This window comes from Canis lupus, chromosome 24 (assembly GCF_003254725.2).
Source record: "Canis lupus dingo isolate Sandy chromosome 24, ASM325472v2, whole genome shotgun sequence".
NCBI lineage: Eukaryota > Metazoa > Chordata > Mammalia > Carnivora > Canidae > Canis > Canis lupus.
In genome coordinates this window covers 22,431,628-22,445,976 of record NC_064266.1, presented here as the reverse complement: position 1 = coordinate 22,445,976, position 14,349 = coordinate 22,431,628, and the positions used below count along the sequence as shown (strand labels likewise).

At 45.5% G+C, this 14,349-nt stretch overlaps 1 protein-coding gene across 1 annotated transcript; it reads right to left on the bottom strand.

The window, feature by feature from the left end:
- Nucleotides 1–7,754: 7,754 nt before the first annotated feature.
- LOC125753581 (hornerin-like) lies at nt 7,755–12,882 on the bottom strand. Its single transcript, XM_049100780.1, has 3 exons — nt 10,334–12,882; nt 9,632–9,736; nt 7,755–7,899 (listed from the first exon to the last, which is right to left on the bottom strand). Exons 1-3 carry the CDS (start codon nt 12,880–12,882, stop codon nt 7,755–7,757), a joined length of 2,799 nt encoding a protein of 932 aa, XP_048956737.1.
- Nucleotides 12,883–14,349: the final 1,467 nt, after the last annotated feature.

Here is a 14,349-nt window from a genome sequence, read left to right as displayed (position 1 = left end):
GGTGTGGGGCTACCCCTGGACTTGGGGCCCTCCTCTCACTGTGGGCTCCTTATAACCCAGCTCTGGTACCTTCAGGATTGGGGTCTCTTGGCTGCCAAACTGTGAGTCATAGAGCCAGGGGGTTGCAGAGGGGTCTTGGCTTCCTGCATCTCAGTTTCCTTTGGTACCAGTGGGGAAACTGAGGCCAGAGCAGCCTGGGAGCCTTGATGCAGAGTTGTAGGCCAGGACAAGAACCTAGGGCATCTCACTTCCCTGAGACCTTGGATGACCCCCACCTCCTACTGCTCTCTGCCAGAGACTTGGGTGGAAATTCCTGTGTGGGAATGGGACGGGCAGCTAGCCTCTCTGGGCCTTGTTTCCTTATCTGCAAAACAGAGATATTAACAGCCACCTCCTAAGGTAGCTGTGAGGACCTCATGAATGATTTATGTAAGGCGCACAGCACAGGGCTGGACACAGAATAAAACAGATAGCTAAAGTGGTGCCTGGGTGGCGCAGTGGGCTAGGCGTCCAACTCTTGATCTCAGCTCAGGTCTTGATCTCAGGGTCGTGAGTGCATGGGGCTCCACACTGGGCATGGAGCCTACTTAAAAAACAAATAGCTGCAGTTTATTAGCTACCATAATGTTACTGCTATTATTAGCCTCATTTCTCAAATCCCGAGGTTGAGGTGCAAACAGGTTTAAGTATCCTCGTAGGCTGTAGAACTGGGATTTGAGCCCAGGAATTCTGAGTCCCCAGCCCTCACTTTAGTCATATCACTTCTCCGAGCCTCAGTTTCTCCATACTTAAAATGACACTGATCCTGAGGGATGGCTTTGAAAACCAAGCAAGGTCATGAAAGCCAAGTGGCCAGCACAGTGCGCCTGACCAAAAAAATGCTGTTTTACCCAAGGATCTTCAGACGCGGTGTAGGCAGCGTGGTTAGCGGGGACTTGGCTCCACCTGGTGGTGTGGCCTGGAAACTGCACCCCGTCCCCCAGACGTCCTTCCGGTCTGCTCTGGTTGCCCCTTCTGGTTGCTCCTTCTGCTGGCTCCGGGGGATGGGGGAGGGGTGGGGGCAGCCAAGGCTCCTGCGGCTTCCACCCCTTTCGTTGTAGGGGCACGTCTATGGGGCGCAGGGGTGCCGCGGAGGGTTTGTGCGTTCTCACACTCCCTGAGGTTCGTGTCCACATCTTTGCCCACTTGCCCCCTCTGCCTCATCATTTTTAGACTGTTACCCGGTGGTGGCAGTTTGCTACGCTTCATGCATTTTCTCAGGATTATCCTGTAAGATACGGGCTATTCTCACGCCCATTTTGCAGAAGAGGAAGCTGAGGTTCAGAGAATCAATGGAAGAGCAGGATTTGAACTCCGGTCTGCCTGACTCCAAAGCCTGTGCCCTTCACTGTTGCAACAGGGGCCACCCACTCCCTGAAACAACCCCCTGACGGGGGCACGATGGTCACAGCCTGGCCTTCCCCTATTACAGCACCTCCCTGTGGTTCAGTTCTTAAGAAGCTTTTCTGCTTAACCAGCCCCACACTGAAATACCTTTCTGGAGAGATATTCCATCTTACCAGTTTTGAGCTTATCCAAACCCAAGCTCTAACAAAGGGACTATTTGCAGCTTGGCTGTGGGAGATCATCGGTGTGTGAATCAAGATGACAGCCCCTCAAGGTGGGGTCAGAGGGTTCCACAGGGACTCTCCAGGGTGTAAACATCCTTACCGTAGTCCTGGCAGGGGTGCCATGCTGATCCTAGAGATAGGAGGACCGCTGGGTTTCTGCAACTGGCAGCAAAGAGAAACATGAAAAGATGCCTCCTTGTGGTAGTCATGATTTTTCCAGAGGCCCCTCTGGCCTCTGGTCTTATCCTCTTCCATTTTCCCAACATTTTAGAGACTGTGCATACTTTATAGGTGAGGAGAGGAGAGGCCCAGAGAGAGGATGGGACTGGTGTAAGGTCACCTGGAGAGCTGGAAGCTGAACTGTGGCTTGAAATCAGGTCTCTGGATGCCCAGGCCAGGGCTCTTTTTGGCCATCTTCCCTGGCTTTCACCACAATCATGGAGAACTCCCAGGGAAGCAGCTAGAAGGCTCTCTGATGAGCCAAGCTACCCCTGGCTCTTCAGGGAGACTATAGGCTGCCCTTCCTGCTTGAGGGGGGGGGGGTCTTGTTTCCTTCCGTGCCTCTTCCCAGAGACCCAATCTTGGTGAGAAATCTAGAGGAGGCAGAGGTGGCCTGAGGTAAGCTATGATGATAGTTCTGAAGCCTGGCCAGGGCTGCTCTCTTTTGTCCACTGCCCTCTCTCCCTCCCCACAAAGAACATAGGGTGTTTGGGAAATAGCCTGGAAACACAGTGACATGATAAAACCAAAACAAAACAAAATTCCTCTGAGACTCCGAAGTCAGTTGGTTTTATTAGAAAGCTTCTCACAATGGAGCTGTGGGATATCTCAGGAATCTCACCACAATGCTCTTCACCATAATGTGAGTTAGCTTGGAAACTTAACCATAATACTAAGAACAACCTCATTTTAATACCAAGAGAATGAGCTAGCCCAGAAACTCAATGGTAATACTTGCACTATGGAATGAGATATTCCAATAATTGACTGCAATAATGAAATATTTTAGGGACTTCATAGTAATCTTCCCAATGGGGAAGGATATCTCAGAAATCCCATAACGCTGATCATTATGGAGCAGAAAATTTCAGGAATTTTATTGAAGGGTTAACTATTATAGAGTGAATGACTCTCTTTCAAAACTCTTCACTATGGAGTAGGTTGGTTCAGGAGCTCTACCTTAATGCTGATGATTATGGAATGGGCTATCCCAAAAACTCCACTCGAACACTGATCACTACGGATGGGCTACTTCAGAAAAATCTACAAAAATCACAATGGAATAGGAGACCCTAGAATTCCAGTGTGACACTAATCACTGTGGAGTGGGCTGTCTCAGGAACCCCACTGTAACACTGGTCACTGTGGCATTACTATCTAAAAATCCAGCTTTAGTGGTCATTATGGATTAAAATATGGATTCTGTGTCAGGTGGGCTCTCCATGGCCCCAGGATTTTACACATGCTTTCAGAACCCCCAAGAAAGGACTGCTCAACACTGAAGAAAGCAGTGAGGTCGAGGGGCAGTGGGGATGTATATAAGAAGAAAAACTTACTTTCAATCAGCCAGTTAATGAAAGATGCTGGGAAGTGTTTGTCCTGGGGAAAACCAGAAAGCCTCCATTAATTGAGCACCATCTGTATGCCAGGCCCTTAGCCTCTCATTTGATCCTTCAACAAACTCACAATATAGGGATTGTAGACAAGGAAAAGGAGACTTGGACATGTGAACAGCTTTGCCCAGGTCTTACAATGAGCTGGTGGCAGAGCTGTTCCTAAAATCTGGACTCCCAACTCTGACCCTGGACACCTGAGTGTTGGAAGGTATGGGGGCTGAGCTTCCAAGGTCCCTGAAGGTTCTACTTTGTGGAACAAAACACATTCCTCATAATGAGAACTTCCCATGAGTTGAGGTGCTGGCAGGATCATGTTCATGCATAGAAGAAGCTCAGAGGGGAAGGATGCAGGAGAGGCCACCATGGGCCACTCCCCCATCATGGATCACTCCTCCACCATGGACCCTACATATTGTGATGCCAGGTAACTAACTTGACTGTTTTTGTTTTAAGTATTTAAGTCAAAGGGAAAGGGAAGTAAACCAATAAGCTTTGAGTCCCTACTCTGTGCTGGACAAATAACCAGACATCTTCTCATCTAATCATTTATATGATGATATTTCATGTGTATCAAGATACCATTGATTAAGATACACATTGTTTAATGTGCCACTAAGAACTTTTTAAAATTGTCAGCTAGACTATGACATACCACTGAATCTAAGACATATGCCAGTTTCAGAAATGTTACAATATGTGGGGGGGGGGGGAATGTGTATCTTGGAATTGATGATCTATGATCACTTCACATTGGTCTGATAATCATTCTCATATGATAGATGAGAAAGTTGAGGCATGGAAAGTAAGGGGATCTGCCTGAGGTTGCATAGTCAAGCAGCAGCCAAGCCTGCCTGCCTCCAAAACCATGGCACATGCACCTCTCTTAATAGGGTAACTGTAGCACATTTGTCTGGCCAAAGGAACCACAGTGAGTGATGGGATGGGGCCACCAATGAGCTAGTCTCAGATGCAAAGATATAGCTAATCTCAGAAGATTCCTAAGGAGAGAAAATGTTGCTTGTACCTGAAAGTCCAGGCGGTAATAAGGCTCAGATGATGGTGGCACTTGGGTGAGAGCAGAGTAAAGGCTCCTAAATAATCCAAGGGAGTGAACATCTGAAGGAGACAGAGGGACAGAGGTGACAGTGGGAAGGAAGACAAGAGGAAACACAAAAGATCAAGTTGACTGAGATGCAGACTCATGAAATGAGTCTTTCCTTTGTCCTCTGTCTTATACAGACTTATCCAGCAGAGGGAATAATTCCAAAACTGCTGGAAAAATACATTGTAGCTCCAGAGCCCTACCAGCTTCCAGGATGAGAGAGTGAAACATTCTTAACTTGGCACATAGTAATCTGTCCATCCACCCATCCATCCATCCACCCATCCATCAACTATCCATCATCCTTCATCTTTCCTACTTCTCTTATATCCACTTATCATTTTTTTCTATCTTTCCTCTATTCTTCATCTATTCATCCATACACCTAAATTCCCTTTCCTCCATTCTCTTTTCCATCATATTCTGCCGATATCTCCTTGTATTTTCATTCTTCAATCCACCCATTCTTTCACACATGTTTTCATCTTTCTATTTTACCATTCTTCATATTTCTGTCCTTTGTTCCATTCATCCATAGTCCCCCCTTTCATCTCCAGTTCATACTCCAACAAAGTATATATGAAGTAACTACTCTGTACCCAACTAGAAACAATGAGACAAACACAAAAAAGACTATAATAGAGTCCCTCCCCTCAAAGAACTTCTGTTCTAGTGGAAGAAACCAACAATTACTACACAATATGATAAGCATGCTGGATAGGTGTGCACAATGTCGTGGCAGTCCTGAGGAGGAAGTCAGTCATTCTACCCGGAGAGATCTGGAAAGGCTTTGGGGAGGATAAACCATTGGAATCACACCTTGAAGGGGTGTGGGATTTTTCCAGGCAGATGGAGGGTGTAAGAAGTCATTTAAAGCAGAGCTATGATGTGTCAAAAGGGCCTGGAGATCAGCTGGCTGGAGCAGTTGCAGGAAAGACCTTGACTGCCAGCTTTGGGGGATTGAATTTGATCCACCTGGTAATGGGAAGCTACAGAAGATTCTGATCAGAGGTGTAGTTCAGAAAAATATCTCTGGAAGTCATGAAGGGGAGAAAACAGGAGTGGGTTGGGTGACTACCTCAATGTTCCAGCAAGAGAGTAATGCTCAGGCCCATAGCACATCTTACTTTTCAGAATGCTCAACTGTTGATTGATGATGTAGAACCAGAATCGGACTACTGGACACAGCTGAAATACAGATGAGCAGAGGTCCCTGTGATGGGGGACTTGGGCCACCCTTCCAGCAGCCCAGCCCAGCCCAGCCCAGCCCAGCCCAGCCTCTGACTGGCCATGTACAGTGGAATGATTTTATCAGAGCTTTTTGTAAACACAAATCTCTCTCTTTCACAGGTGAAAACTACTTGGCACACATTAGTCCCTCAGTAAATGTCCCTTTCTGCCCTCCTTCCCCCCAGCATCAGGGACCCAGACAGAGAACAGGGCAGCAAAGTTCTGGGAGGCTGGAGGGTCCAGGGATAAAACTGTATTGCATGAGCTCCCTCTCTCTACCTTGGTTGTTCCTCTGTACCTCCAGCTGATCTGCAGGGTCTGTTGGGCCCACTTTGCCAAACTTACCATGTTAGGTAAGGAGTTCTGCAGAGTCCGTTTCAGCATGAATTTTGTCACTGAAGAGAGCAGACTGGGAAGGGGAACAGGGATATTCAAGATAACAACATTATAGCTAATGGTACAAAATGTTTTTTCCACTCCAGAGATTAGTCTAAGCACTTGGCATCAGTAACTCAAATTACCATAATAGTTAAAAACTATTGAAACAGATGATTTGCCTCCCCACGCCATGCCCTACTTCCTGGCTGTGTGACCTTGTCCAATTTACATAACCTCTCTGCGTTTCTCCTGTATAATATGTAAAAGAGAGTTGTTGTGAAGATTCAATAAATGAAAGATAGAGATGGGCTGGAGGACAACCTATCAGCAGTTGGGCAGCTAGCGCCTCCCCAACAGATGGTAGCTTTCACATTCATTGTGACTTGATTTAAGGCACATAGAAGGCATTTCCTCTTAGAAACCATGTTCTAACATAGTGGTTGCCAACTGGCAGGTCTCAGGCCAGAAGAGGCCCACAGGTGTGTTTTCTTTTGCTAGGACAGTCTTTTAGAGTTTTACAGTAAATTTTCAAATTTAAGAAATAGGTAACTTTACATAAAAACCCAAACTTCCAGGTCCTGTTTAAGATACAGAAATCAGATAAGATTGGACCCACCTTCTCAAATGGCTACAGTCAGCTGAAGCCAAAGAGGGACTGCCCTCTTCAGATGAGGCATATAATGTCTGATTTGCCACAGTGCCCGCCATTCTTTATTGTATCCCTAAAATTGAAATTGAACTTGGATGTTGTATTTCTCTTAACTGGAGCCCACTTACTAATTTCTGCTAACTTCCTACCCCTAGTGGGTATTTAAATTTATAATATTTGTTCTAAGGCATTGAATTAAGAATCTGGGAGTTAGAAAGGACCGCAGACAGCAGGCAGTTGGGTTCTCAGGCTAGCCTTTTTTTTTTTTTTTTCAGGCTAGCCTTTTTAAACCTTGAGTTACAGCAGCCATCTGTGATTTACAGTATCTTTCTCAACCATGAAATAATGATTCTAGAGAGCATCCATTTAGATGGTGATTAAGTTTCCAGCCCAGCCTCTGAACACCTTTTTAGGGACTGGTCTGTCTGAAATATAGTGCTACAGGATCTGATTAACCCTTAGCCTATTGCTCTTAAACTAAGTAAGCATGCATTTTTAGATCTCTTCTAGTGAACCAAGCTGAGGCTTTTAGGGAAGACCACAAAAGTGTTTTTGAGACATCAGTTTATTTTTTTACTCTCCAATCTATCCCTCCACCCCTATACCCATCCATCCATCCATCCATCCATCCATCCATCCATCCATCCATCCTCCCCACCATTCATCCTTGCACTCATCCTCCCATTCATCTTCCTATCCAATCAACTACTCATCCTTCTCTGTCTTGTTCTCTAGCGTATCTCCAAGAACAACACTGTAGTGACTGGCTCAATATTTGTTGAGTAAATAAATGAACAAATGAATGATAAATATAAGGCAGCTTCTGCTCATGTAGTCAGACATACTCAATTACAACATAACATGAGAAGTGATATGACAGAGATCCTGCCCAGGATCTCTGTGTGAGCACAGACAAGGGATCATGCAATACTGAGGGCCACTTTTAGGGAAGACGTGTGCTTCTAGCAAGAAGCTAACCTCTCCTGTTTAGAAATATACGTTCCTTGGTGGAAAAACCTGGGCAAAGGTTGAACTGAAATGAGAGATGCTCTGGTGGTATGGCTTGCTGTGTCCTGGCTGTGGTCCCCAGTGAGCCTGGAAGCTGCCACTGTGCATACCATCATCCCCCACTGCACCCTGCACAGTGCTCAGCCTTCCCTGCATGGTACCTACTGTGCTCGCATGTGGATCCCGGTGAAGACAGGCTGGCAGTTCTGCAGAGTGAGTGAGACTTGGCCAGATCTGGTCTGGGGCAGTGCTAAGGGAGCCTTGATGGTCACATCCAGCATGGAGCCATTGAGGAAGCTGAGCAGCCTGGACACCCAGTAGGAGGACAGTGTGAGCTGAGTTGCTGGGTTATCTCCAGATGGGGGCCTATGCAAGAGCAACCTGGGAAGTCATAGCCAGGGCACTCCCTCAGTCCCAGGCCAGTCCTAGGGGCAAGTCACTGGGCTTATTTTCCCCACCTCTGCAGTGCAGAAAACCCTCCCCTTCCAGAACAAATGTTTGGAGCTGTTCTAAAGGCTTCCCTCAAGCTTGGAAATAACCACTGGCATTTATGGGTTTGAGAGGTGACCTATACACATTTTTAAATGGTGCCTGCTTTTCAGTATATATTGTTAACTTAATTTGTTTTTGAATATATATTAGGAAGTAAGTTAAAGTAAATTCTTTGGTTTAATTTACTTTTTAATAGGTAATAAAATTTCACAGTTCAAGATTCAAAAGATGGAGAGAATGCACAGTGAAAAACCCACCTTCTGCCAGTGATCCCCAGGCACCCAGCAACCCATTGGGATCACACACATCACCAATGATTTCAATGTCTCCTCCTAGAGATATTATGTGCACATCCCATCCACATATATGCTGGGTTTTTAAAAAAGATTTTATTTATTTATTCATGAGAGACACAGAGAGAGGCAGAGACACAGGCAGAGAGAGAAGCAGGCTCCCTGTGGGCAGCCTGATGCAGGACTCCATTCCAGGACCCCGGGATCATGACCTGAGCACTCAACCACTGAGCCACCCAGGTGCCCCCAAACACGTGTTTAATTTAATGTCTCTGAGTTTTTGTTTCTTGTTCTGTGAAATGGGCATAATAGCAGGGCGTAACTTTCTTCTAAGGTTATGGTGAATAATATACTATATATATTAAAAATATATTTTATATACATTTCATAAAATAATTCATATATAAATATAATTCATAAAAGCCTCAGCACAGTCCCTGGAATATATTAATCACTCAATAATATTAGGTATGCTTTGTCACTGTTGTCATCTCTTTGGAGGACAACTGGCAATACTTACCAAAAGCTATAAATTATACGTCTGAGAATTCCTAAGTAAATAATCAGATATCTGAACAAAGATTTATAAGGCAAGATAGTAATCATAGAATTATTTATCAGAATTAAAATTGGGAGGATGCCTGGGTGACTGAATCGGTTAAGCGTTCTAGTCTTTATTTCAGCTCAGATCATGATCTGGGGGTCATGAGATTGAGTCCTGAGTTGGACTCCATGGTCAGTGGGGAGTCTGCTTGAGCTTCTCTCTCTCCGTCTCTGTCTCCCTCTGCTCCTGCCCCAACACTCACATTCTCTCTCTCAAATAAATAAATAAATCTTTAAAAAGAACAATGAAAATTTGGAACAACTCAGGTATTTAACTTGAGTGGAATGGTTAAAATGTATCATGGTACATCTATGTGATGGAATATTTATTGCCATTCAAAATGGTGCTGAAAAAGGTTTGGGTAGGAGCAAACTAAAATGTTAATGGCCATTGTCTTTGGGCTGTGAGTTTAGATTTATACTTCAATTTTTTCTCCAAGTTTGTTACAACAAAGCATACAAAAGTGGCAGAAAAAGTAGATTTACTTTCATACCTAACTTCCTATTAACAATCATTGCTATGAAGCTTACATGTTTAGAAAGATATTGTCAAGGGCATTTTGCAGTTGTTTAAAAAAATTTAAAAACTACCCATACCTCCAGGGATTCCCTTCCATGACCCCTTCTCTAGCCATGAATGGTTACTTAACCTTGGGAAAATGATAGTCAGTCTGGTCTGAAACTGCAGTTGGAGGTCAGAGAAAGGATGGACCTTCCACGATACCTGGACGATGTCAAAGTCAGTGATTTTGAGCCTGCAGAATAGGAAGTGTGAGAGAAAGTGAACCAGCAGAAATTACCAGTCTTTAAACTCAACACCCAAACTGCAATGTGGCCTTTCCTCCATCCTGAGCCCTCCCTTCCTTAACCTGGGTTTCCATTCTGAATCCTATCCCTACTGGACAGGGAAAGTATTAGTCAATAAATGAAGTGTTTTCAGTTCATTAAAATGCTAAGGGAAAATCAAGACAGATTCAAAGCATCCCTGGGAACTGTCGTGTTAGCTTATAACAAAGATGCTGTTTTAATCACTGGGGTATTAAATAATAGCTAAGATATCAGCTGAGAAAGGTTTCCTCTGTACCCTTTTCCAGTGACATTTGTAATTCAGTAGGGGCTTGGACAAGCTTGCATAAATCCAAGAGATGAAGCCATACAGGAGAGTGTTGGGCAGTGGGTTGACAGTTTGGAAGAGGAAGCAATGTCTGATGCTGCCTTCTCAATGTCGACTTTCCAAGCAAGTAAGTGAAACTCTGATGTTCACAGCACAGGGTGTTATCTTTCAAATACCTGCAACCTCTACTAATTAATGCTTTGGAGAACTATTTTATTGCTAAAAGACTCAAACTCACCAGCTGTTGAGTTTCCCAAAAGGAATTGTGCTCTTCAGAACATCGTTGATTCCAACAAGACTCCCATGGCCACAGAGCCCCCCAAGAGAACCCTTGCAGAGCAGGCCCTCCAGAGCCAAGGACCCAGCTGCCTCCAGGAGGTGATCTTCGCCAGCATGTAAGGTCCTGCTGCCCAGGAGGATCCTAAGTAGCATTTCCCTCTTCTGGACCAAGTTCTGGCTGTTGAGAATGATGGCTCCCAGAAGTCCTTCCTGAGCCAGGAGATCTTTGTTGAGGACATTTGTTTGGCTGAGAGGGTCTCTAGATTCCATTTCAACACCTTTTCCTTGACTATGATGAACCAGGGGAGGCAGCACACTGCCTTTGACTGGACTCCTGTGTTGGGGAGCCCTGCCATTCACTGGAGTTCCGATGTGGCCAAGATTTCCAGATTGCACTTTTATATTGGGACCAGAGGGGCCAGAGATGCTGTATCCAAACTGATTATGAGCTAAGGATGACCCAGCCTCAGACTTGCCATAATCATTATGTGTCCTAGCTCCAAAATGACCATAACCAAAAGATACTGCAGCCCCAAATTGATTATAACCTCTAGATGGCCCAACTCCAGACTGACCATGACCATTAGGTGACTTAATTCCAAACTGACCATAGCCGAAAGATACTCTAGCCCCAAACTGACCAGAATCTGGAGATGACGCAGCCCCAGAATAAGTATAATGATTAGATATCCTTTCTCCAAACTGAACATTTCCTTCTGATGACGTAGGCCCAGATTGAATATAAGCATCAGATGGCCCAGCCTCAAGCTCACTATTCATTGACAAAGCCCCAGACTGACCAAACTCACCAGATGACTCGACTCTAGGCTGATCCAGTCCACTTATTGATCTAGTTTCAGACTGACTAAAATGACCAGATAACCCATACCCAGGTTGGCCATATCCTCCATGTGATCTTGCCTCAAACTGACTGCCACCAACAAATGTTCCACTCCCAAGATGACCATTCATTGACCTTGCCCCTGATTGACTATTCTCTCCAGATGACTCTGTTCCAATTTGACTATACCTGTTAAATGACCTATCCCCAGGTTTACTACTCATTAACCCCACCCCAGACTGACCAAAACCACCAGTTTTCCTTGACCCAGGCTGACCATTCACTGGCCCTTTCCCAGATTGACCAAAACTACCAGATGATCCAGGCCCAGACTGACCATTTAGTGTCCCTGCCCCAGATAGACCATAGCCACTGGATGACCTATCCCCAGTTGGACTATTCATTGACTCTGCTCCAGATTGACCCAAACCACCAGATGATCCAGGCCCAGACTGACCATTTAGTGTCCTTGCCCCAGATAGGCCATAGCCACTGGATGACCTATCCCCAGTTGGACTATTCATTGACCCTGCTCCAGATTGACCCAAACCACCAGATGATCCAGGTCCAGACTGACCATATTGTCCAAACGACCCTGTCCCAAACTGACTGTGGCCACCAGATGACCCAGCCTCAGTTTGACTATAACCACTCAGTGGCCTCCTGCTAGTCAGACTGGTCATAGACCCTATTCCAGATTGATCCAAAACTCCAGATGACCAAGACTCAGGCTGACCATATATTGACTCTGCCCCAGACTGACCATACCTTCCAGATGACCCACTCCCTAGGTGATCAGAGCCAACAGATAGCCTATCCTCAGTTCGACTATAATCACCAGAGGACCTATCCCCAATTTGACCATAATCATTAGATGATCTATCACCAGACTGACCACTCATTAAGCCCATCCCAGACTGACCAAAACCACCAGTTTTCCCTGACCCAAGCTGACCACTTACTGGCTCTTCCTTAGACTGACCCAAACCACCAGATGATCTAGGCCCAGACTGACCATAACTGGCAGGCACAGCCACCCTAGATATGACAGCACTTTCTACAGAAGCATCTGTGGGAAGGCCACTGCCTGAGACATTCATACTTCCCACACCTGTCTTCCTATCATCTTGACCAAACTGTCTGGGGGGAGTCACTCCTCTGTGGCCTAAAGATCTTTGGCTAATCACATCACTTTTGTCAGTAGGGCCTTGACCCCTCATCTCACTTTGACCAAGGTAACCCACAGTGACCTGATTGGCCACATGGGTTCTCATGGGTGGAATAGGACTCGGACCAGCCATTCTCACTGGGGGTGCGGTCAACAGGTTGGTTTTCGGAGTCAGGGCTGGGAGCACACTAGATTTCTTAGGCTGGAAACTGTACTCAGTGACATCTTCAGTGTTAGGGTCCTTCAGAGAAATGTACTTCTGGTCATTCTTAGGGGAGTTCTGTTCAGAGAAGCGGGCATCTCTTCTGCTACTTGAACTGCTGGTGACTTGAAGCTGCTGGTTGCTCCCACTGAGAAGGCCTGTGCCAAGCACACCACCATTGCCAAGCACCCGGCCGGTCTTGAGAAGGCCTGTGCCCAACAGGCCACCGCTGCCCAGGAGACCTCCACTTCTACTGCCTGCTGGGACAAAGACGCATAGGTGAGTCCAAGACCACATCCTCCCACTAGCACCACAAGAATGAGGAGCTCAGCCCACAACTAGCTCTGTGACCAAGCCCAGGAGCCAGAATAAGGATTGCCCTCACAGATTTAGAACTGAGGGCACCCTGGTGGCTCAGCAGTTTATTACTGCCTTCGGCCCAGAGTGTGATCCTGACACCCCGGATCGAGTCCCACGTCGGGCTCCCTGCGTGGATCCTGCTTCTGTCTCTGCCTCTCTCTCTCTTTTGTAAATAAATAAATAAATAAATAAATAAATAAATAAATAAATAAATTCTTTAAAAAAAAAAAAAGAACTGAGACTAAATCCCTTACTAGATTTTTTTGAGCTTTGACTCAGGAGGCAATGACAAGTCAGATACAAGGTGATCACACTGGGGTCATTTGTGGTGGAACAGAGAAAATGATGAAGTTATGCTCTGAAAAACAAGCACTGTGGCTTCATGGGGATGGGGAGCAGGTAATCACTTAGTTTTTGACAGCTCTCAGATCTTGGTGTTAGTGTTCTAGGAGGCCTTGGGAGGCTTCTGAACTTTGAAATCACTGGGATTACACCTCTCCCCTTTTTATAAATAATTTTTTTTTACTTAACTATTTTTTTAAAGAATTTATTTATTTATTCATGAGAGACACAGAGAGGGGAGAGAGAGAGAGAGACAGAGACACGGGTAGAGGGAGAAGCAGGCTCCATGCAGAGAGCCCTACGTGGAACCCGATCCCAGGTCTCCAGGATCAGGCCCTGGGCTGAAGGCGGCGCTAAACCACTGAGCCACTCGGGCTACCCATTTTGTAGGGAAAGTGTCTGTATCTTGCAACCAAATAATCTCTAAAACAGAAATTGGTATCAGGATTAGGGTTCCAGATAAGAAATCTTCAGAGAAAATATGGACCAGACTCTGGAATTGAGGCATATGAATAGCTTCCAGTCTTTTATCAAAAGATTGGGAGCTATAAATCTATGCTATGTGGTTCCAAAGCCATTGGCTCAGCACTTGGCTGCAATCTCCTGGGACTTAGGTCATCAGAGACTAAGACTGGAAAGATTTGCCTGGGAACAATGTGTAACAGGAGAATATTATAATCAGAGAGTAGAGAGGCAATGTGTGATTTGTATTTGATTTAGGAATGCCTAGGTGGCTCAGTCAGCTGAGCATCTGCCCTCAGCTCAGGACTGGTACCGAGTCCTGCATCAAGCTCCCTTTTCAGTGGGAACCCTGCTTCTCTCTCTCCCTCTGCCACTTCTCCTGCTCATGCTCTCTTTCTCTTTGTCAAATAAATTAATTAAATCTTTTTAAAAAAACCCATATGATCTAGACTCCAAATTGTATTTGAAAAGGATTAGGAACCTCTGGGAAAGGCAAAATTCCTCCTGTATCACCTGCATATCTAAGAACTTCTAATGAATCAGTCTTGGTGACAGGTGTCAGCTTGTCCAACAGAAGGGAGTTTGCTTCTGAAATCTTCT

Bases quoted from the DNA above. Each gene is read 5' to 3' on its own strand.
- LOC125753581 (XM_049100780.1), bottom strand. From the start codon at position 12,882: ATGTGGTCTTGGACTCACCTATGCGTCTTTGTCCCAGCAGGCAGTAGA. The intron at 9,737-10,333 runs GTGAGTTTGAGT...CCTATTCTGCAG, and splicing joins TTTGGGAAACTCAACAGCTG to GCTCAAAATCACTGACTTTG. The intron at 7,900-9,631 runs GTTAAGTAACCA...CTGGGTGTCCAG, and splicing joins CTGACTATCATTTTCCCAAG to GCTGCTCAGCTTCCTCAATG.